General features: G+C 33.6%; 1 protein-coding gene across 1 annotated transcript in view; it reads right to left on the reverse strand.

Annotated features, from left to right (window-relative positions):
• Window positions 1–678: 678 nt before the first annotated feature.
• LOC145691833 (uncharacterized) overlaps window positions 679–25,864 on the reverse strand; it is a 76,044-nt gene continuing 50,858 nt past the window's right edge. Inside the window, exons 4-6 of the mRNA XM_081767150.1 lie at window positions 3,843–3,966; window positions 2,232–2,296; window positions 679–768 (exon numbers count right to left, since the gene is read on the reverse strand). Of these exons, the coding sequence (XP_081623276.1) occupies window positions 739–768; window positions 2,232–2,296; window positions 3,843–3,966 (219 nt within the window). The 3' untranslated portion in view covers window positions 679–738. The remainder of the gene's footprint in view (window positions 769–2,231; window positions 2,297–3,842; window positions 3,967–25,864) is intronic.

A 25,864-nucleotide genomic window follows, 5' to 3' on the forward strand; every position in this document is an offset into this window, starting at 1 on the left:
GGTAATTTGACTTGAGGCATACAATGAATTTTACCATATTCACGACAGTTTTTCTATATTTTTGAAAGTATTTTATTACTATTGATTCAAAACAATCTCCGAATATTACAATTTTAATCTTATGATGACTTACGACGTGACAAGCATTTCCTATCTGCTAGCTTGGTAGGCATCTGGTTACTGACGCTTTTCAGTATTGTTGTTACTTTGTCACCTACAACTCATAAGTCTCTAAAGCATTAATTTTTAACTAATTGATTTCATAATACACAGTAATAACTCATATTTTTTACGTTTATAATAGATTCTACTACGCACATTGGTATTAATTTGTATTAAACATCTCACAATTAGTAATCACTTTTATTTTTATTTGTGAAATAGTTTATAATATATTATTGTCAAAAGATTTTAATATTTTCGGAGTAACATGTTTAGTGATAATTTTGTTAGCGATGATTTTGACAATTAATTGTATTACTCACTTCAATGATCAACAAATTAAATAGAATGGATACCTACCTCAGACGAAGCAAGTGAACCTGTTACTAGCAAAACAATTGTCAAGATTATTACACTATTATATACATACATACATGAGTTAGGATATCTTGTAAATTTTGTTGTTGTTACCAATTGTGATATTATTAATAATAATATTTTAAAAGTTATCCATTTTGTTTGTGGGTTCGTTAGGTCCAAATACGAAGGGAAGTTTAAATTATTTTTGAAATTGTATCAAAAAATTGAGTTCACTGCATTCACGTCCTGGAAAAGATCGTGAGACCATAAGTTAGAAACATCATACATTCTGCTTTGAAGAACAGTATTATTTACAATATAGTTACAAAGGGTTATAAGCCTAAAATTTATACAATAAAAGTTAATGTTACTTTCAGTTATTTACTATCTTATAATTTTAAGTCTTTCGAAATTTTAAATTAAAAACTTTAATGTTCTTGTCACCTTTCGTGGCAAGTAAATTTAAATTATAGTCTTCTTTCGTAATATAACTCAACTTTATTAATTACAATTGAACAAAACTACTTTCTACAGTTTCTTGGCCTCAAATTAGTGCTATCTATTGAATTTCAGCTACCATATAACAACTAGTTTATAATTAAATATAGTCCTTAAAATACAATGTAATAGAGAACTTCAAAGAAAAACATTTTCTGTTGGTTGACAGTACATCCCGTACCCTTTGCTCTTAAGTGAGTATCCTTATTCCTACTTATTTTTAGATATATCTTGATCTCAAAAGTTCACAACTTCATAACATAAACATTCATAAAACGTGAATTCTAATCATTCTAGATCTTTTAAGGTATTAATTTTAGCTTCAAAAATTACTTCAGGGCAGTGTTCGAAATAATTATATATAATTCCGGTGATAAATTATGCGTTATTAAGCTATTGAAGTAGAATATTCGGCACTATCGTCGATAAGTTAAAAGCGACTTAAATGTCTGAGTTTTGACACCTGAGACAGAAGGCTGTAACATCTGTGAGTTCACCATACAAATAATGACGATATCAGAATTTGTTATGTCAGCAATGAATATGTCAGTGGTTTGACTGATTGTTTTGGCAGCCAATTCTCTTTACATGTGTTACATGTTGTAACGTTCGAAACGTATTTAAATACGTAAATCATAACATTAATTAGTCAAAAATCCCAAATTTCGTAGTACTTTCGTTACAACTAATAACACATTGTCTCTAGCGTGCAAGATATACCTTTGTTTTAAACAAACTGGTTATGCGCCTCTTTTCGAGAAGAATTAATTCCAAAGTCGAAATAAAGGACACTTTTTATTTACTTTCTCATATAGTTAAGAACTCAAAGCGATGATATATAAATGTCAAGAACTTTTATACAACACTGTACGTTGTAAATCAAAATTTAAAGACCAAATAGAAAATGTAATGACAACTTTGTATGATGCACAGGCTAATTCCTATGGGAATGCTAACTTTAACATTAAAATTTATTTTTGACAAGGACAGATTGAAATTATTTCGATAAATTTATGCGAAAAGTGTGATACTATCATCGTGTATAGTGCTTGTACACAAGCTTTATATACAGTGGAAATGGGTTTTATTAAACTTGTTAGTTTATTCAATATTGTTAATAGTTCAGTGTTTTACTTGCGCTAAAATCACATAGAAAAGATAAACATTTTACACAAATGCTTTCTTATATTTTCAAAGTATAATGTACTTACTTTTGGTGCTGATCTAATCATACACCTTGTATAAAGTGAAAATTCTTCACAAGAGTCTTGATTTGCTGCAAAAGGGAAATATTAGATAATGAATTATTCTTATACTCCATTAGTTATTAGTATATAATTTGACTTCAATTAATGTAAGTACAACATTATTATGTGATAATTAGTTTAGTAAGGAGTAAAATATTTTCAAATTACTCTATTGTTAAACATTAGGAAGTTCGTTTTGTGATAAAGTTATTTGTACAGGTGACATTTTTATGTCGAAACTTGGACAATTATGTTAAATTATTGCGTTGTTCCTTACAGGGCGATGTTATTAATAAGTACTCATGGAAATAATTGTTTTGTTTATTTAGAAATAACAGAAGAGCCTTTAAAATTCAAATTCCGCCAAAATATTTTTATAAATTTAAAAGTTTGAGAATCTTTTTAAGATATACTGTATTTCATGAACAGTATAGTTGGTTTGTCTTTCTTCAAATGAATTTCGTTGTTTCAAAGTCAATTCGACCCTTTTTCATGAATTTTATGATGGATGATGAAATCTTCCTAAGTACTCTTCTCTGGCATATCATCAATCTGTTGACGTGATATTTCTTTCTTTAGCCATTCATTATATTCACATAGTCAGGATCTGTATACAATCATTGTTCTATTGCTTCTGTAACATATGAACAAGAATAAGTGTTACGATTTTGCACCGCAGATGAGTTACTACTCCATACCTAGTAACATTCTTTTAATTCTAATATACAATAATTATTATTCACATTCTTCGTTTCCCTGTATTTATGAGTCACCCTTTTGCAATACGAAAATATGTTTAGAAAATATAGTGCCTTAAAGTTTTATTTCACAAATGAAATTCCATGCTAGTTAGGTTACAGTTTAAACGTCAAATATTCCGTTTTGAAAGAGGTATAAATGTATGCAAATATTAAAAAAACGTCTTCATAGCACAAAAAAATCAAACCACTTAATTACTTACCACCTCGTTACCTGCTAGTGTAATCTAGTAATTGTGTTTGATGACAACCTACTAGTATATAGCTCTTGGATATATATACTTTAAAACAAATGGTATGTTCCATGATGGGAATTGTTGAATATTGTGGCAACATTTGCACTTAAAACCTATGAAACTAATAAATGAAGCCAGTTATTGTTGTCTAGATTTGTCACTAAGTTTTTACAAACTACAACTGGAGTCTTGTTTAGATGCTGAGTCTAAATCATTCAAACTTGTGTATAATTTTTAAAGAATTAATTTCGAATTGTACTCTATAGCCTATATCATTGTGTATTCTGTATAATTCTTTATATTAATTATATAATAAGCATTTAACATCAAATAAAACTCATATGTATGAAACTCAGTGTACTTGTACGCAATCAGTTTTAACACTCCACTGAAAGTGTTTGGCATAAGATATTACAAAATCACACCATTAAGCATGAAGTAAATTCGAGTTCATTGGTAATTAACAGCCACGAAATATGTAGAAGTTAACCTGTAAGACAATATAGAACTCTGAGGCAAAAAATAATCGAAAAACAAACAAAGTGAAAGGTGTTGTAATGAAATTAACCATTTACACTTACTTGCTTCTTGAATACATTGCGTTACTTTCACTTTTAAATTTTTTACAGTTTCCTCTTCGTCTGACAGGTGTGTCTTAAAGTATTCCACTAGACTAGTCATGTTCATGTGGCCCGAAGCATCCATCTAGTACAAAAATACTATGCATAAATCTTCCTTGAATATGTATTGCGTAAAATATGCGTACTAAGAATATATATGAGCGGCTCGGCGACCATGCTAGAAGGGCCAGTTTCAATGAAATTGAGCTTGAGATGGAATGGGTTTGGCAGCAAATTACACAGCTGTATGTATGTAGTATAATTTCGAAAGTTTACCTGCATGTGGCAGGGATAGCTTGTTTGGTATACATAATTAAATTACGTTGAATGGCAATGTTGAACATCTTTACCAATTATTGGAAAGTAAAAAATATGACATCGTTTTATTTCCCCGAGCAGTTCATATATATGGTAATATAAGTTGGACCGTTTATCTTGAATCGCATTTGTAACTTTTAAACCAATAGAGAAAATGTGATGAAATTTTGTAACATGCAAATATTGACAGGCAGACGTTAATACACTGCAACAGCACTCAACTAACAGTATTGGTAACCCAACATAAACTTTCCGGTGACCTATTAACCTCCCCATAGAAGCAAGATTCTTGGAATTTGGGCAGATCATTTAGTAAACACGCGCAATGACGAAATACTCCCAATTTTGTAGACCTATAGTAACAAAATGCATTAGAATTAGGCCAGATCATTCAGTAGTCGTTTGATAGCGTTTCATAGCCAAAACCAGTTTGATCGTAGCATCTAGCAACATAATAAAGTATCATCTTGTAGAAGGGCTATCAACTTAACCTAGCACATCAAAAAGATTGGATTTGGTTCAGATTGTTTGATTGTTCAGCTTCGTTTGATTGGAACGTGTAGTTACATAATACGCATTCTATTGTAGAGGGCTCAAAACTTAACGTAGCCCCACAATGGAAACAAAATGGATTTTAATCGATAATCTGATCCTCGTTTGCTGAGTATGATAGTGAATTATCAGCATTTGATCATCCCGTGTAGTGATGTAAAGCGCATACTTTAGTAGGGCTAACAAAGTGACCTGTTAGCTCCTCATGGGAGGTAAACTGGTTTGAATTTGGACGGTTTGTTTGATTGTCCTTCGATCTCATTTGATCATCAACTATCATTGTTTGATCGCTACGTGTAGAGATGCAATACGACTAATATCGTATGTGTGCTAACTCGCTAACCTGCTAGCGCTTCATGGAATAAAATTAATTAGAATTAAGTCAGATTGTTTGATCATAAGTGACGTTATTGGTTGATGATAAGTAACATTAAACGCAGAATTTTAGTAGGTTTAGAAGTTAATCTATTGACCCACTGCTCAGTAAAATTCACCGAAATTTGGCCAGAAGGTTTAATCGCATTTCATCTGCAAAAATCAGCGTTTGGTTGGTAATCATATTGACGTAATACACAATCTTGTGGCTGGGGACCTAACAAGTTAACTTGATTGTCGCTCACGGATGCAAAATTGATCGAAATTGGGCCATATCGTTTGATCGCAGGGATAATAATTAAATTATTTTCCCTATGGAAGTAAAATTGAACGGAATTAAGTCAGATTGTTTCATCATGATTCATTGTCACACACAGTAACGTAATACACATAATTTTGTAGAGGGCTAATAAGAACATGTAAACCAAACTTTGGAAGCAAAATAGATCGGATAGGACCACATCCTTGCTCGTTGTACAATTGCACATAAACGTTACACATAAAGTTTAACATGCGTAATTCTTAGGGTGGGCTAACTAGTTACCATGTTAGCTCCAATATAAACAAAATTGATCGTAATTTGACCGGATCACTTGATATGATTTGATAGCCAAGAATGATCGTTAGTAGTCGGTTCATTAGTTAATCTTCTGGATACAGTGGTCAATGATTAAGAGTCTGATCAGGATCAATGACTTAAGGGTACATAGGACTAACCCTTTAAATTTTGGGAATGAGTATGTTGGCCAACGCTAAAGTTTGTGGAAGTACATATCATTACCCTCTTTAAGATTTGGAAATAGCCAAATTTAAAAATTTAGTATGATAGTAAAGAGCCAGAATATATATGTCTGTAAGTGTGAGTAATTTATCTCTATTGTGTAATCTATCTCTAAAAGAACATAGCCAAAAATTTAAATTTTGAAGATTTTTACCTAGTTTATCCTTTTAATGAAGTTTTACTACCTTATATAGTTACATGGATGAGTATAGGGGTTATTATCTTCAATATAACATGGGTACTATGACACATCCGTTTATAATTTTGTAGGGTACATTGAACCACACCTTAAATTTACGAATTACCAAAAACAAAATTTAGTGAATGTTCTCCATAACCCAAATATATATTTCTGTAAATTTAGTTCGTCCTAGTTATCCCTCTCTACGGGTAAAAAATGCAAAAGTATAACCCTACGCAATACGCAGTACAACGTGGAAGGTAATTGACCTAATTTATACTTCTTGATGATGATTTATCACCTTATGTAGTTATATGGTTTAATAAAAGAGTGTGTTCTCTTATATTGGACATGCGTACATTGATGTTCCCTTTTCGAGCTTTGGGAGAGTTATATAGGATAGGATAGGATAACATTCCACGGTAACAATTTCTCTATAACAAAATTTCCAATCACATTACGTTTTTGAAATTTTGGGAAATAAAAGGTCTCAACTAAAGCTACAAATCTTCCATACAGAAGTTTTTACGTAAGCAATGGTATTTCCGGTAAGCAGTTTTACTTTTCGTTTTTCAAAAGTAACGTGTTGGGGGAATATTCTCCTTTTCCTACTCACTGATTCAATTAACAGTTGAAGCATCGGTAGAACGAATTGAGGTGAGTAGAGTTTTAAAAAATCAGGATCAGAAGCATATAGAAGTACCCCTACCTCCCGAACAAGTCAGAATACTAGGTTTTGATCATCTACAGCAAGAAGATATTGTAGGTGTGCATCATGCTCGTTATTCACCAGATTTACAAAAATCGCTACCGACAATCATGTATATTTATAGTGATATTGTAGAACCATAACCGGTAGGTGATACCATAGCTCCTTTGTTACCTATTATAAACACAAATCTTACACAGAATAGCGTTAATAATGTAAATAGTTTTAAAAATCCTCATTATGTCCCGGTGCAACGTAAACGGTCTGATCAAGTTATTATTGATTTACGAGATAGTATAGATAATCCACTTCCCTTTCAATATTGGAGTGTATGTGTAAAATTACATTTTTGCACAAGTAATACGGTATTGCAAATTTAACTTGTGTGAGTATTAATAGTACGAAAAAATGCAGTGTGAGTGTATGAAATCAGAATTAGATTTATTTGCGGGTTTATCCACTCAGACAAGTATTACAGGTAATAAAATAGTTCCATATAAGCCTGTCGCTTCAATATCTGCTAATGCACCAATATAATTTGTAGTCCCTGGTCATGGGGACGACTATATTGATTTACCTCATACAATGTTACATATTAAAGGTAAAATTACTAAAATAGATTTTTCTAATTTAACTTCTGCTGATAAGAAAATTGGTCTTGTAAGTGATTTTCTCAATGTAATATTGAGCGAGGTGCAAATACATTTGAATAATCAATTTATTTCCTACTCCTGACATACATGTCCATATTGATCGTATCTTGAAAATTTACAAAATTTTAATGCTAATGCTAAATCAACGCATCTTCAAACATCAATGCTTTTTAAAGATACTGCAGGTCATGTGAACAGTGCGGCAGATAACTATTTAGGATTTAAACAACGGTTTCTTTTCACTTCTTTAAGTTAGTCCTTTGAAATATTGGGTTATATTCATGTTAATATTTTCAATGAGGAGAAATTTCCGATGAATGGTGTACAACTGCGTATTAAACTAATTCCAGCTAAACCTGCATTTTGTCTAATGGGTGAAGCGAATGCTGATGAAAAAGTTATTACAGATGCAACATTGCTTGCGAAAAAAGTTGATGTAACACCCGCGGTTAAAATAGCACAAAATAAGGTATTACAAAATCCTAAATTTAGAATGAAATATTCTATAACAAAAGTGCAGGTGAAGACAGAAACTTTATCTAAAGGAATTATGGATAGTACACTTCCACTGTTATCCAGCATAGTGCCTAAACGTATTATTATTGGGTTTGTAACTAATATTGTTGTGTTGCTTTAAATGGTACTTAATGTTGCTTTAAATGGTACTTATCAGACAAAACCTTTTAATTTTAAGCATTGTAATATGTCATTCTTTACATTGTGTGTTGATGGAACACCTGTACCATCCAAACCGCTACAACCAGAGGTTTATAGTAAATTACATATACAAGGATATTCTACGTTGTTTTCAGGTTCTGGTATTTATTATTCTAATCAAGGTAATGATATTTCATTAGTCGAAAATCCTAAGGGTTATGCCCTGCTGGTGTTTGATTTTACTTCTGATTCTAGTGTTAATGTTGCATTTCATACTAGTCTACAAGGTCAAGGAAGTCTACGATTAGAGGTTCATTTTAAAGAAGTACTGCCATCTCCTGTAACAGAAATTATTTACGGTTAATTCTCCTCAGAACTAGAAAATGATTTCCAGAGAAAAATATATATTAATTAATTTTTAAAAATGTTAAATACCCTTGAACTTTATGAGGCACTAAAACACAATTTGCCTAGAAATCATTTTATAGGTGTATATGCTGCAGATGAGCTACCTCTGTTTATTTACACATTTCCGGCAGCCATAATCATAAATACTAATTCTAGTAATAAGCCTGGTGAACATTATGTTGCAATTGATATATCTAATATGCGTGTGGATGACTATTTCGATAGCTATGGTATACTCTTTTCCATACAATATCATATAAGTTTTGTTTAAACGAAACTGTTTGTATTATACATGGAATAATAGACGTATTCAAGGTGACTTTTCTCAATTTTGCGGACATTACTATATTCTATATCTAGCATGTCGTGTTTCTGGTTATTCACTAAGAGATTTTTTAAACAGATGCTCATTCACCACTAATAATGCTAATGATATGCTTTATTCGTTTATGAGGATATGATGGTCACTGGAGCGAGATTAACGTCTTCGTAAACAGTGTGTGTGATGGTAATTGGCGTGAGATTAAGTTCTCCGTAAACCATGAATGTGTGTGTGTGTATGTTGTTTTTTAAATCCTTGCGATAGTTTATGTTTTTTTTTAACTCCGCCATTACCAGTCCCAAGTCCTGGATGAGAAAATTGGAGGCTTGGGGGTAGCTATCCCCGTAAAAGAATAATAGACTGTGCTCATAGTCTTACGTAATTTTTGCTATGATAACATAGGGGTGGAAAAATATTCCATACTCCTTTATTGTATCTGCTACGTGCTTGTACTCTTATGTAATTTCTGCCACGTTACATATTGGTGTTCGTAGTTTTATGTAATTTCTGCTATGTTAAAATAGTGGTTGAAGAAAGTGGTCGTAAAGTGAACTTTTACACCCCGATTATTGTCTGTTGTGTTAGTAGTCTTTGATATGTTACATAGTAATCTCTGCTGTGTTACATAAGTGTTGGGTAATGTGGTCGTAAAAGAGAATGAGTACACCTCTATTATGTTAGTAGCTTTTCTCTATGTTACATAGGGCTTGCGAAAAGTAATTATATGTTCTGCAATGTTATATAGAAATTGAAAATAGGTGTTATAAAAGAAAACGAGTACACCCTCTTACTCTTTTTAAACATTGAAAAAGGGGCTATAAAAGACTACAAAAAGTTACTAGATCTGGTTCCAAAAATCGCTAAAAATTTGATAAAAAATCTTCCAGATCGATCATTTTCTTTCTTCTAATTATTCTAGTATATAACAATTTAAATTCACGTGGTATTGTGTGTTCCCTTCTTCAGATAGAAATCTAATTACCTATCTCTTACTTCAAATTTTAAACTCAAAACCTGATAGGTAAATACAGTAACCTTTTAGCATATTTAAATTACTTCAAACTTTGAATCTTAGGATTGTACTTACGATTCGTAGTCTAATGTCATTGTGGAAAAATATTCTTAGTGAGTCTGATTCGCTGATCACTTTAAAATATTTGTTTAATTTTTGAAAGAGTTTCTAAAAAAGTTATCTTGAAATAAATTTGATCACTGTTTCAAAACCTTTCTAGTTGAAAATTTCGGAAGCTTAGTATTGTAGTTACGACTCACAGTATAAGGTATTTACTCTGTTAATACCCCAACGGAAGAAAAATGATTTTAATCCGGCCAAATCTTTTGATGATCATTTAGTCACGTTTGATTGGCAACAATCACTGTTTGGTCGCCACGTGTAATAATGTAATACACATAATTTTGAGTCAGGAGAATAAGTTAACCTGTTAGCCCCTGTTGGAAGCAAAATTGATCGGAATTAGGCCAGGCCATTTGATCGTCAACAGTCAATAATGGCTAGGAATTTAGTCGCATGTAGGTAGGATAGGTTATCCCTCTTTCCTTGTTTTAATTAGATGTACCAAAATTGTAGTTATAATCTCATAGAAGCAGACGAAAGTCACATTTATAACAACTTCTCACAACTATGGCATTTTATGCAGTATATTAATTTCTACCAATGTGCTTCAAAAATCGGAACAGATTGAGATGACAAATCTGCACGTTTAGTAAACTATCTAAGTGATTGGACGTAACATTTTTTAAATTAAACCTGTTGAAGAAATTGGAATTTTCAATTCGTGACACGTTAGAAATACATAATATCGAAGTCGAAGTATACGACCATAAGGTATTCTCGAAGTGCATTAACACGTCTACATCTTGCTGACTTGGTTGTTACTACTGTAGAGATAGATGTTGAAGTATGTTTGTGATACTGTAGCGTCCTTAGTTTGTAATGCTGCTTTCGTTTAACATGTAGCTTTTTATAAGTAATAATCTTACTTTGTGTCATTTAAAAGGTAAAAGTTTATGCAGGGTTGATAATCGGGTGATATTGCAGTGTATATTAACAGTATTCCCAATCGGTAGTTGCGTACTACAAAATTTCATCGCTTTTTGAAATTTAGTTGAAAATTTACAAAGGCGTTTCATGATATATGGTTCAGCCTGTATTATGAAGGAGTAACGTCAGTGGCATTGCAGTCCTGCTAGAATTATATTACATTCCTTTTACCTAATTTCATATAATATAATGTTTTTGTTATATTTATGCATTATAAATAATTCAGCATAATTATGTGACCTGGTGAAACTGGTCATGTGCTGGCGCAACGAAAATAGAAAAACAAAGCTATACAAATATCACTGCGCTAATAAATACTTTTGTAATTTAATATCAATTCATGATATAGAATCGCAATAAAACTTAGGATTAACTGCCACAGATGCAGAACCAAAAGTACAAAATTTATAGTGAAACGAACATAATTAGACGAAATGTCAGCATGGGAATAATAAAAAGTAATGAAGGTCTTCAGTGTAGGATGATTAATTACTGAGAAAAGTCAAGTTACATTTTGGATTTTATGAATTCTCGTATTGATATGATATTAGATAATACGCAATACTTCATAATACGGCAGTGTTTCTAACACGCTGTATATATAACTAAATTAAGGAGTATATGATGCATTAACGGAAAGAAATAGAGAAATGTAGAGCGGAAACTAGTAAAAAGGGAATTGTATGTGAACCAAATGTAGGAATGGAATGGGACAACATTCTCAGTGTTATTTTATTTTGTAGAGGTACAAATTTGTAAAATACGCAGAAGAAATATATTATTTGATTTCACAATAGGTTTTTACAAATTATATAATTATATCGAGATGAAACCTCTTCTATGTATATTAAGGTTGAAATACGAAATAGAAAATATGCTTTTTAGCACGTAGTATTCGATAGTGATGTGCTATGCTAAGGCAATGCACAAAATGATTATAGAAGTCTCGCAAATTTGTGCCACACACAAGGCATGTGTTTTTATGCCTTATAAAACATTTTCCACTATCATTGTTTATTTGAATATCTTAAGTCATTGACGCACCTGCTTCCTACGGACATTCCCCTCGCATTGCTCTGATAACAAGCTCCGATTTTGCCATGACACAGTTAGATAACATTCGTGCTTTTCAGTGGACACCTGCTGGACCTTGTGCAAGTAGGTTTGTGTTTTATTCATTGTAGTTTTCATGCCATTATGCACACGTTGTTTTATAATCAACCTTGCTAAAGTCAATCTGCCCCCATTAATACAACTCGTCTCTTAAGAAACACTTTCTAAGGAAGTAAGCGTGCATTTCCAGCTAAGGGAAGTTCATATTTCATGAATATAAACATCTCTTGTGTTTCAACTTACTTCAAGAAAGAAACACATTCTACATATTTTGTAATTTTTGATCTTCCATAAACATGTATTTGATAGGGATGCAGCCCCCAAACCTCCCTCTAGAACTTTATTTGCATAATACTGTAGTAGAATGTTGTTTATAGTGCTGACAGGAAATATGAGAAGGGAAGGATTCATTGTTTTCGTTATTTCTGATTAGTGCGTAGTTTGCAACACTTAACAGTTGGAATATACGAATTTTGCAAAGAATTAACGAAACGAGTTAAGAATACAATTGCAGAGGAGAAATTTCCCCCTAAAGAAACTTGATGAATTGTATTTTGAAATCATCAGATTGTATACGTCCTGTGCTCGACCTGTGTGGGTTACATCAGAAGATAATATCACCTAAAGTCCGACTGGAACCCATCCTCAACTTTTTACGGAATATTCTGATGCCAAGTTTTTGTCATTGGACTCTACCTCTTGGTAGTATGGATTCATCTTATATCCGGGCTCCTATAAATATATAAGCATTGAATAGGGTGCTCCAAAAGTGTGGAAACACCAAAATAAAATCACAATTGGGAATAAAAAAAAGTGACGATAAGAGACGAGGGGAAAATATTTTGAGACATATGGCAACATCGGCTGTCTTCTTGAAATCAGCATCTTGAAATGTCGGGAACTTTTTAAAATGAGAACCCTATCATGTGGTACATCAAACACGGCTGAAAGTTTTCCAGGAATCCAGTGATGAAATGTTTTCGCTCTATGACCAACAATTCCAAAGTTTTAACCGATTTTTGTTTCAGGTAGCGTAACACATAATGGCATTAACAAGGGATAGATGATAGAGATCGTGTTGATCTCAGGAAAGCGCAGCAGCAGGCACATTACAGACGTTCAACGCTTGTCACCCAGAATGGGAGCCAATTTCCCATAGTGCAGCGTGAAAAGTTATAGCAAAATACAAGGAGACCGGATGAGTGGAAAACAAACCAAAAGTAGGCAGGCCTCGTACAGCGACGGACGAAGCGATATCCACTGCTGTGTTGGAATCATTCGCGAAAAGTCCCATCCACAGTATCCGTCCCCTAGCCCAAGAATGTAGCGTATTCCGTACATCCTTCCTGTAAATCATATCTGTGCATAAGTTGCAGCTATTCCAACATCTTACCGAGGATGATCCAGACCGTCGAGTCGAATTCTGTGAGTGAGCCTCGGAAAAAATCAGAGTCCTCGAATCGCATACGACGTGCTGTTCTCGGACGAGACCAATTTTTTGTAGCGTGTAAAGTGAACAAGCAAAATCACCAATATTGGTGTGACAACAATCCACACTGACACGATGATTCTCGGGTCGTTGGCTCGGACAATGTGATTGTATGGTGCGGTATGTGGGGTACCCGTGTGGTGGGGTCATCTTTATCGAGGGCAATTAAAATGCAATTACCTATCGCAATATACTTGAGGAGGAGTCCCTGCCGTCCGTCGAATTAGAAGAAGGCTCTTTCCCTTTGTTTTACCAACATTACGGGGCACCACCTCATTTCGAATTACGTGCTTGTGAGTACCTCGATGAGCAATTCCCACAGAGATGGATAGGCCAGTGAGGACCTGTATAATGTCCTGCTTTCCCCAGTTATCACTCCATCGGATTTTTTCTGTGGAGCTCCGCTAAGTCCATTGTGCATACTACCAAGATCAAGGATATCAACCACCTTCAACGCATTATTATTAACGCGAGTGTCAGCATTCCTAAGGACATGCTTGGCAGGGTAAGGGATGAGATTCAGCACCGGATACTTGTAACGATTCCTCAGGAAGAACGGCACATTAAACAATTGTCGAAACGTTATCAGTGAGCCATACATTGCCTGTAGTGTTATCTCCGGATAAGTGCAGAGTATGTGTTAAAACTTTGCAACAGTTGGTTGTAGAACCAAAAACATTTCATCTGCTAAATTTCTGGACAAATTTCAGTTCTATTTGATGTATCACACGATAAGATTCCCATTAAAAAGCTCCTGCTCTTTCAAGATGGCGACCAATGGTGCCATATGTCTCAAAAGATTTTCTGCCTTGTCTGTCATCATTTGTTTTTCTTTTTTACCATTTCTGAACGTGTGCATTTTATTCGGATGTTTCCACACTTTTGGACCACCCTGTATATTCAGGACGTCAGTGCTGTATACAAGTACTTCCAATCATACAACAATCTTCCCCATCAATCCTTCAACATACGACGAACAAATTCTTTGATTGTCAAAAAGATCATCCAAAATCTTTCTCTGGAATTTTAGGGTGGGTACATTTTTATATCCCAGCATACTGAAATGACTTTTATTCCTACTAAATAATAAAGAAAGATGTACTATTTAAGTTCACTAAAGAGGTTTTAGACAAATTCATATCTTGAAAAATAAGACAGATTACAGAAATTGGGTAGATCACAACCACTATTTGGACAACTGGAGTAGTAGTGTTCGCCAATAGAAATACCTTTAAATTTCAGCCTGCCCAGTAGATACTATTATAGAAATAAGAAGGAAGTGTAGGACAATATATATTTAGATGCTTAGTTGAAATACAAACGTTGTATAATGATATAGTTGTACATTGGAAGAGTAATTCGCTGAAGTAGCATATAGTAGTAGTTTATAATGTAGAATATATTAACTTGAACTACTATGTTCAGAACAGAAGTATGAAGTATATATTTGTTATTAACATTCGGCTTTCTTGTAGTTTCAGCTACATGTATGTGGCATTTCTATTAGCTTACGTTATTATTTAGCTATTAGAAAACTGTAGACTGATAAATTTTTATGTATTGCAATAATATGTATTATTTTGTTTTCTTTCAGATATTTAACTACAATGTTCAAAGTACGTATCATTTGTTCTGAAGTATGTTATTAATAATTTGGTAAGTAAACTCATTTACATTATTATATATATTTAAAATTTTTAAGTAGCATAACAAGTTCCTTTCACCTTTAAATTATTCAATTATATTTAGAGATTATTATTCAATTATTTCTATTTATTACAATACATGTCAATAATTTTACTGTTAGCTATATTCGTGTACTTCGTTTCTCGATAAGTCATTTCTAATGAGTAAAAATTTTATTTAATCATCTTTTACAGGTTGAAAATATGATTCAATCAAGAGAGAGATCAACAAACGATATATCAAACTTGTTCATGATATCTAGGAATTACGTATAAAACCAATACCCCTATTCAACGTAATAAACCAATAATATTATGAGTTACTCATAACATGAATATAAGCATCTACTACTCCTGATATTTGTAAATAACCTTAGTGCTTATCAGTTGTCGATCATAAAGTAAATGTGTTCAAGCATGCAGTAAATTTGTTCCAATAAGTAATAAATTTGGCTGTAGTAAAACATTTTTGAAAGCTACGAACAAGAGTGATGATTATTTAATTGTTCATTCCGAATGTCAATTTCACAAGACTTCTGTCATCCAGATATCAGTGTATGTTGTCGTGAAGATTAAGTTTGGTGGCATACTATTCTGCAGTGGAAATAATAAACCGTTAGTAGCACCTAACTGCCTCCATGATTCCATTATTTCACTCCATAAACAGAAATGTTTCAACACCCAAAGAAAAGATAAAACGGATATAACATGTAGCAGTCATTTTATACCTAATTTGTAGTAATTGCATCGACTCGTTGACTACGAATTATTGCTTGATCACTCAATTAGCTACATATATTATTTTCCTCTGTAATTCTTCAAGTATTTTTGCTACTCCACATCGCTAATTCATAATAAATAAGAAAAGTACAAATTATTCTATTAATTTAATTTTGTCTAGCTTCCATTCTCTCTCCTCCTCTTTTTATGTTGCAGCAGCAAGTGGCGTGCTTAACTAGTTTACGTAATTATATTGATTTAGTTTATAGGTGCAGATTTTTGAGTATATCTGCATTCATAAATTAACAATAGAATAACACAAATTATTGTAATATACCAGAGCTGAAATATAGCTGACGTTAGTGGCGTATAATACGTATGTATGTTAGGAAATGAATGAACAACAGGCTTGATTGTTTTTGAAAATGTTCATTGTAGAAATGTACTGCCTGTATTCAAGTGCCCCATCGCGTTAACAAGGCTCCGGAAGATGTGGCACGTCTGACAGTTGATCTCTGTAAACTTGAACACGTTGTGGCGCCTTAACAAACATTTTTTCGTGAAAGAAACTAGTTGATTTACTTCGCAAAAGTTGTCTCTCACCTCTTCAGCAAAACGCTGAAGAGCATGGGCCATACAGATGCAATGAATTAAGGACAGTAAAATACTGTAAGTGCTCTAGCCGCTTTTAACATGTACGCTGCACTATTTGTATACAGAACAAGGACTATTTCTTCCTTAACTCCTTCTGGCCACAACACTTTAAGACCATCGTTTGCAAAGCGAGCAATAATGGAATGATTCGTGCGTTCCAGCAATTTACTTGGAATAAGATAGGATTTAGATGGAGCATCATCACTTAATTTTCCAACCATTAAATTTGCTACATAACGTCTGTTGTTTCGTCCACAGAAATCCAAATATATGAACTACCTACTTCTTCCCTAATGATATCTATAGCTTCTCTATAATAAACTTCGAGATAACATTTTCGAAGAGTGGATTCGTCAGGAATTCGACGCCCGCAGTACTTCTCCAGAAAAGCACGGTATTTTGACACTTGAATTTTGTCCCAAGGAATATTTGCTGCTATCATTCCTTGGCACAAGTCTTTGACAAACTCTCTCACTGAAGTATCTTGATGCATATGTGTCAAGAGTACATTTTTTTTGTAGTTCGCAAAGTTTTATTTCTTGCATGGAGTGCACTTCGTACATATTGTTCTAACTGAGATTTCATTGAACATCCAATTTTTTTATAACACACTTGGCACAACACCACTTTACCGTCCGTAGTAAATGCATCATCGATAGTTACCCACGACTGCAATTTCGCGATAAAGTCGAGCCAACCGGAGCCATTTCTAACTTCGACGGTCAATACAGAACACGTGCGTTTTGCAACTGCAATACTAGAGTACTGTCCTCCTATCGTTCAGTTGAAAAAGCGAAGTTCTTTGAATGCTTAGGTTACCTGCTCTGATATTGCCTTTGTCGCCAGCTTCTTGGAACGAACTCTTGCAGTAACTTCCTGGAAGCACATTAGCATACAGTTTTAACTTGAATTGCAGGATTTACTTTCATCCTTTTTCCCGTCCGACCTGATAACAATCAAATAGATTTCATTTTAGTAATTTCCTAGCCAGTCGCCTGTCAGGCACGTGATCTGTCTTCCTCCAGAGTTGAGGATTTTTACTTCAAAAATCTGCGAAACATGGTTTGACAAATAAAAAAAAGAGATTTCTTTTTCGGTAAATAAACGAAAAGATAGACATGACAAAATTGAATCTAGATGCAAGCTCGGAGAGTTTATTTTTTATTTTAAATTAAAATTTCAGTAAACAGAAAATTTTAAGACAGTTTTATCTTTAAAAAAATATGTAGAAATCATAGAAATATGTAATATTGGCAAAAATATGTAAAAATATGTAATATTAAACTTGAGTTGAAGCACCTTACAGGTGTAAATCACAAACATTTAAGGATTTGACGAACCTACATATGAAGGAAAAATATGTAATTTCATACAAATCCGGACATTAGTTATAAGCACATAATTTTTGAAAATATTTAATCAAAGTATCCTTTTTCTGCATTAATATACCCCTCTTTTCGACTACAAAGTGTTTTTATACCAGTTTCGAAGATTACCTTAGTTTTAAAGTCAATAAATTCTTCAAATGTTGTTTTGACTGTTTCTGATTCACAATGTGTTTGATTAGAAAGCAAGTATCCAAATATTTAAAGAGGTGGTAGCCAGTAAGGGATAAACTTCGTCAGTATATTGTATGAAGCAAACTTCCTTCCATATTTTCCATAGAATCACTCGCTAAACATGTGGTCATCATCACGGAGAACAATTACTTGTATTCTGTTTATCAAAACTAGCTTTGAGGACAACAATTTCTGTTGCACATTATCAAACTGTTGACAATTACACAGTATTAATGGTTTCATCTACGCATAGGAAGCTGTGGTTCATAACTCATTTTCGATTTCACCAAATCGTCAGCGCAATCTTCCAAAGGTTTAAACTTGGTTTCAGTGTATGTTTTGTCTTTTGATATCAATCCTAGCCATTGTGCTCAATGTGTACAAGTATCATAGATTATGTAATTTTTGCCATATGTGTTTAAACGAGTCAGAAACAGATTTCCAAACATTGGCTTATGCCTTTCTGTCAACTTATGAGGAACCAATTTGTCAAGCTTTTCGTCTTCTCCAGAGCGGTAAATTGTATAAAACTGTGGCTATTTCTAGTTCCAGTTTGGCAGCAAGTTTTTGATCAGTTATTGAATGGTTACTTCAACTAGTGTTTTCAGGTCATCATCACAGATGAAGTTCTACTTTCTTTTAACTATGTTACTTTCTTACTAGCCAAGAAGGGGTTAGTCCTTTTATGTTCTGTTTATAATGAATAATATGTGTATGATTATTGATCTGATGACGTATAGGATGAGAAAAGGAATGGAAGTTCTAAATATAATTAAAAACTCTTACTGGATATGCACACAATACATTCTTTGGGCAATGACAATTATAACAATATCTCATGCCACATGCACATAGGCCAAACGATATACATCCATGGAAACTAAACTTTTCTCAGACTTTGTCAGCTGTAATGATCTACAGTGTATGCGTTATCCGATCAGAAACTTGGTACATACACACTGTATTTAACCAAGGCCAAAGAAAGAAATCAGATGGTGTTAGATTCAGTGAAAGGAATAGCCCTACGGCAAAATATGATTATTTCCGATCCAAGGCTGTGAGAGCACATTACGTTAAAATCGAACAAACCTAACCCAATTGTAGAATGTATTCATTATGATCATTGCTTGGCTTGGGTAATAACTACTCTCCTAGCATTTCCTAAAATGAGCCATCAGTCACAATTAATTCAGTGAAGAATGCGCGGTGTACTTTTTCATAGATGACCTTTGAAAGTCAAGACGGTGCTGTATCTGTGCAGAAATTGGTCAATTTCCCAGATAGGTGATTGTATTTGTTCACTTTACCACTGATATGAAATGCTTCTTTATCGGATAAAATGAATTCTTCCACGAAATCGTTTCTGCCAATTTTCATCTGCATCTCCTTACAATTTTCACTTTCTCTGCTCGTATAATTATCTACACCAATCATATGCCTTACTCTTTAAGCTTTAGACTTCTCGTAACACCTTTCACAGCATCATATGTCTGGCGTGTTTATTTTTTTACTAAGTGCCCTGACTTCCTTGATATTCCTGAAACTACTTCCTTACTCTTTGAAAATTGTCATCAGAAACACAAGGTTGATCATGTCTCTTGCCAATAGACAAACTATAATTTTCTATAAAGTGTCGGTACACCTGGCTAGTTGCTCTCATCCAAAGATTAAAAAAAAAATCGAAACTCAAGCTAGACTGTAATTACATATCTCGACAACTCTACCCAGAATGGGCTGAAAGCCTTCTCTTTCTACGATGGTATTTTGGAAATTGGTGTCATGGTCCATTACTTAGTATCAGAAATGAACTATGGTCATACATGACAAACTTGAACAAATTGTGCTGCTAATGATATCAATAATACCTTATGAGATGAGAAACAAATTTATTAATATTTAGAACTAAATCATCATAATTATACAAACCCTTAGTATGAAGTTTTAAATTCATATAGCATTCTTCCTCGTTCTTTGTTGATAGAATTGTGAAATATAGTTGGTAGCGTCCTGGAGTCAATATTTTTTATAAGTTTGTCAATATATAAACAACTTCAAAACTGTGAGTTAGTTAATATACGATAGTATGTTGTAATTGTAAGCTGTTTCTCCTACAATGATCTTCGTAATTCTTCAATAATTCTCATGAATGAATGAAACACACAGCGAAATTTGTATAATATCCTAAGACAAAATTTTAAAACTGTAGCGTAATGTATTTCAATACACTTTTATTGTTCCACAGGGAAAATTAAACATGTATAGAAGATAATTCTTCAATCTTCCAGGTACATCTATTCATATTTTGGAACTCATTTTACTAACAATTTACTAATTGCTAATTACTGCTTAAAACTAGATTACGAGAACTCAAACAGTAAAGACAAATTGCATTTTATTATGTAGGCAAAAATGCACTAATATCTATGTATGATTTTCCTAAGCACTTTTCTCATAGTTCGGCCAAATCCTAATATTATAAGAGAGAGAAAGTTCACTAGTTTGTTTGTTCACTGTTTTGTTCACTAGTTATCTGTCTTGGCTATCTTGAACACCTGTCGATTGATGTGATTACGTTTCATTCACATAACTTGCATCCTATTGCTGGTTATTCTTAAAAGGTGAAGCATATGTAGTGTTGAGAATGGTGCATTTGAGTTTTCGCACATATTCTGAAACATCCCTTCTCTCGAAATCAAATTGTAATCAAATGACGTGAAGACGTGAAATATGTAAATAAAAATTAAGTACAGCTGTGCTTATGTGAAAATTTACAAAAACATGTATGCTTGGTTCTTTCATTTAAAATACTCAAGTTATATAAGACGTCACCCTATATGGCCATGTACCACATGCACTTCCACTGAGACTCAAATTTAACCATTTACTCAATAGGAAACGCATGTTATACGGTTGTGTTAGTGTATCTAGAAAAACGAAACTTACCCAGACTCATTCATCTAGAAAAAAATCCAGTTTCCTTCATACTAAAAGCGTTTCAGAAAACCAAAGGATATTATTAATAATTGATTTCTATTAATCTCAGTACTAACAAAATCAAATCATACAATGCACCGAATGATTTACAGCATCGTTTTCTTGAATACAAGATTAAATTACATTCACATAAACAACATATTTTAAACTTTGCATATTTTCTTCATCTAATAAACAAGTAATAGATGTGACACTGTTTTTACAATTTGTGAAAGATCAACATAATGATATCTTTGAAACTACGTTTAAAATATTTATGACTTGTTTACACAAAGTTATGTTTTATTGATAATATCAAAATTTGTGGCCATTTATGTTTAGAAGATTCGAATAAATAGGATAGTTATCACATTAATGGAAGGTACTGTAGCAGTAATATTTGGAAGTTAGCAATGCTAAATATTTGTGCACTGCGATGTGTATTGAGCGATAATGAATAACACTAGTTAACAAAGGTTTTGTTACATAAAAAGAAATACCTGTTCTTAAAGGAACTTTATGCACTCGGTTTTTCTCCATCAAGTACGATTTTCCCGTAACAGAGGGATTTTCGGGAAAATCCCTAAAAAATTTCCCTTTTCTTTTATTTTAAACCCCAAGATCTTGTCCCCTTGCATATACTAACATAGAAATTATACCTAAGTATACTTTGATTCATATTTAACAAACCCTCCAAGTTTCGTAATAATCGCTTTATTTTTTCTAGAGAAATAAATATGTTTGTATGTATACTGTGTGTACTGTTTATTGCACCTTATAGTAATGCTTTCAGATCTCTTAAGTTCAGGTAAAACGTTTTGCTTTATTACCACAAACACATATATAAAATATAATACAATATAATTTACAAGTGTGACAATCTTATATATAAAAGAGAACGCACAAATCCTTTGTTCCCTCATCACGCTAATACGGCTGAACCAATTTCTTTCATTTTTGGGGGGTTATTAGGATTTGGACCCTAGATGGTTTTTATCATATCACTTTAATTTTTAATTACCAGTGTCTTGAGATAATTGACCATTCAAGTGTCCATAACGTACAAATCCTTTGTTAGTTCATCATAGGTAAAAATAAACGTATTTATATGCAACCCGCATGACCGTGTCACTCGGCGGGTTAACATAAATGACAGGCGATATAATGTTAACATTTACTGCAATCTACTATGGTTTTTATCATATCACTTGAAAGCGAAAAAGTAAAAATTATCTAAGTAACAAAGTTTATTGCGTTCCGGGGTGACCGCAGCGAAGCGGGGTGAACGCTGCTAGTTTACAATAAACAATAATACAAATGTACCAAAAGGTCATGAAAAGACAATCAAAACTATCACAATATATGAAACTTCCATTGGGTTACAAAAACGTACACTACTTTCTTCTTTTGTAAGAAATGTTGCATTCTCTAACAACGACCCCAACAATAGTCCCCCATCATTGAAGGATCCCATCGTCCCTGATACCTTTTCTCCATTGCCATTATATCTTGGTGAAATCTTTTCCCCTGTTCGTCGCTGAGAGCACCTAGGTTAGCAGGAAAGAAGCTGAGGTGGGAGTGCAAAAAGTGGATTTTTAAAGACATCCTACAACCCAACTCTTTGTATTTCTGTATCATGTCCTGTACGATTTCTGTGTAACTCTCAGCTTTGTTATTGTCCAGAAAGTTGCGCACAACACACTTAAATGCTGTCCAGGCAGCTAGCTCAGCACTGTTTAACTTGCTGTCAAAGCTATCATCAAGCATTAATTTCCTAATTTGGGGACCAATAAACACACCCGCTGAAATCTTAGCATCACTCAGGTTAGGGAACTTATCTCGCAAATACTTGAAACCTTCACCAGATGTGTCCATGGCTTTGACAAAGTTTTCCATAAGTCCTAACTTGATATGAAGTGGCGGTAGTAATATCTTATTAGGATCTACCAAAGGAGCGTATTTGACGTTGCATTCTCCAGGTACGTAATTCACTCTAGGTTCCCATTCCTTCACTTCATAATGTTTGTCATGAGCTCGGCTATCCCATAAACATAAAAAACATTGGTACTTCGTGTAACCGCACTGCAGTCCTAATAAAATACCAACTACCTTGAGATCACAACATATTTGCCAACAATGGTCCTTGTAATTTATAAGATTTAGCAAAGTTGACATGGTGTCATAGGATTCCTTAATCTTCACTGAGTGCGCAAGTGGTATAGAAGGTTTTTTTATTTCCATTATGTAAAATGACAGCTTTAAGGCTGACCTTTGACGCGTCGATAAATAACCTCCATTCTTCTGGAACGTAAGGAATTCCTAGCTCCGCCATCAACACATTTATATCCGTACATACGCACACATTATCTTGCATTGAGAAATAGCTTGAAAATTGAACATGCCTTTTCCTGTACACTGATATGTTCGTTTCTGCATCCAATAAGTTCCACTGCTGGAGCCTTGATCCCAGAAGTTCCGCCTCTTGTTTTGTCAGGTGCAAATCACGGACTAGGTCATTAAGTTCACATTGCCGGATGAAATGTGGCTCGCGAACACAGTCAGGGATGAACGTTGGATCCTTGGATGTACATGTTGATGTCGATGGTTCATCAAGGTCATGATCATCATCAGAGTCTTTTGGCCATATCTCTTCCCAGTTGGTAGGTGGCTCGGGAAGTGGAAGTTCATCCCCGTGCGGAATAGGTCTAATTGCGGATTTAACGTTGGGATAACTTATTGTGTATTTGCTTTTTTTAGAATGTCCCTTAACTACTGTGAGACAAAACTAACAATCATCCAGATGGTTGGTGGGTTATCTCCACACCATTGGGACAGCAAATTTCATGAACCTCCGTTTCCCTTTGGCCCATGCAAGTAAAGTGACGTAGCACAAATTATGTTGGGTGCCCAAGTTTTGTCCTGATCTCCCACACGACATCCGAAATATATATAATATGCTAGTTTCACCGATGGCGTAATGGATCTACACTGTCCTTTAACTACAAACTGGCCACACACATAACAAAAACTATTTGGTGAGTTAACACACGAACGCCGTCCTCTTGACGCCATTGTACTGATCACAAACTAAACTTCTGGTCTTAGTTGGGTATAATGCCGTTAAGATCAAACATGAAAGCACTCTTAGCAGCAAAGACAACTTTGAAAGTGAAGTAGTGTTAAACCACACGTCAATATAAAAATGTACAAAACTCCCTCACCAGGTTCAAGAACACAAGAAAGAAAGAAATGCGCGGGGGGAGGGGGGAAACGATACCGTAGTGGAAAATTTAGACTGCATTAGTTCATTGTTGTCAACAATGAGTCTGTATTCCATTCTTTCTTTCTTTTGCATTCTGTTACATTTGATAACAAATATTAATAACCATTTCATGAACAAAACGAAAAAACTTGGAGAATTGTATATATATGTACATGTATTAAGATATATATATACTGTACGTTTAAAAAAATATACGTTGGAAGTACATTCTATTTTTATACACGTTTCTAATTTACAGAGAGCAATACAAGTGTGTTGTTGACTATTGTAAATATTCATTTTTATGTCTGTGTTTGTAGTAATAAAGCAAATCGTTTTTACCCCAACTCAGGAGATCTGAAAGCATTACTATCAGGTGCAATAAACAGTGCACACAGTATACATACAAAAATATATTTATTTCTCTAGAAAGAACAAAGCGATTTTTACGAAACTTTTAGGGTTTATTAAATATAAATCAAGGTATACTTAGGTATAATTTCTATGTTACTATATGTAAGGGGACAGGAGCTAGGGGAATAAAATATCTGAAAAAGGGAAATTTTTGAGGGAATTTCCCGAAAATCCCTCTGTTAGGGAAAACTGTACGTGATGGAGAGAAACCGAGTGCATATTCGAATTCAGCGCAAAAGGTTCCTCTAAGATCAGGTGATTTTTCTCATGTAACAAACAAAAAGTTTAAATTTGTTAACTAGTGTAATATGCGAAGTAATGTAGTAAGAATTCCAGCGAGGAAGACGTACATAATGGGTAACTTTTCCAATTTTCAAAGATTGCGAATTAAGTGAATCGTAATTTACAGCAAATGCATCCAAGACTCCCAACATCCTAAGTATATTTAGAGCAATAATGTACAAAGTAATGACGACATACAAAATTCGTGACATCAATAGAGAAGAGGAATAATGAACGAAACCAATCTAAGTTGTGGCAAATTTTAGAACATTCAAAGGGATAATCATAAAGTACGATCGTAGATCTAATGTTCCGTAACTGACTGCAGAGTTCAAGCATTTAGGGAAGCCATATCTTTTTCTACAACAGTCAAATGAGAGCTGAATGAGACGTGGGTGGGTCTGATCAGGGAGATAGACATCAAAAAGATTATGTCCGACATAAAACATACTGCGGGGTTTAACTTTATTTGTTTCGGTCAATACGCCAATTTGGATGTTATTGAACACCATGGCCGGTTTTAGAGCAACAAGTTCTGGAAAGATTTCCTCTTTCATCACGCTGACTCAAATTTACGCTGAATTTCGTGAATAATGATTTGCTGATATTTGGAAACGATTCGCTTCTTATATATCTCAATTCCGCTACAAATACAAGTTGTACTACAGACGTAAAAGGTTGTTCAATTGCACATAAAATAGTTAGATTTTTTTGTTAATGTTCTCCATTATTTTGACAAGTACCTGGATCACGAACATGTATTGACTATTTTTAACAAATTAGAAATATTTTCTGATTTTATCTAATATTATTA

The sequence above is a fragment of the Thermobia domestica genome, chromosome 8 (assembly GCF_964235325.1).
Source record: "Thermobia domestica chromosome 8, izTheDome1.hap1.1, whole genome shotgun sequence".
Taxonomy (NCBI): Eukaryota; Metazoa; Arthropoda; class Insecta; order Zygentoma; family Lepismatidae; genus Thermobia; species Thermobia domestica.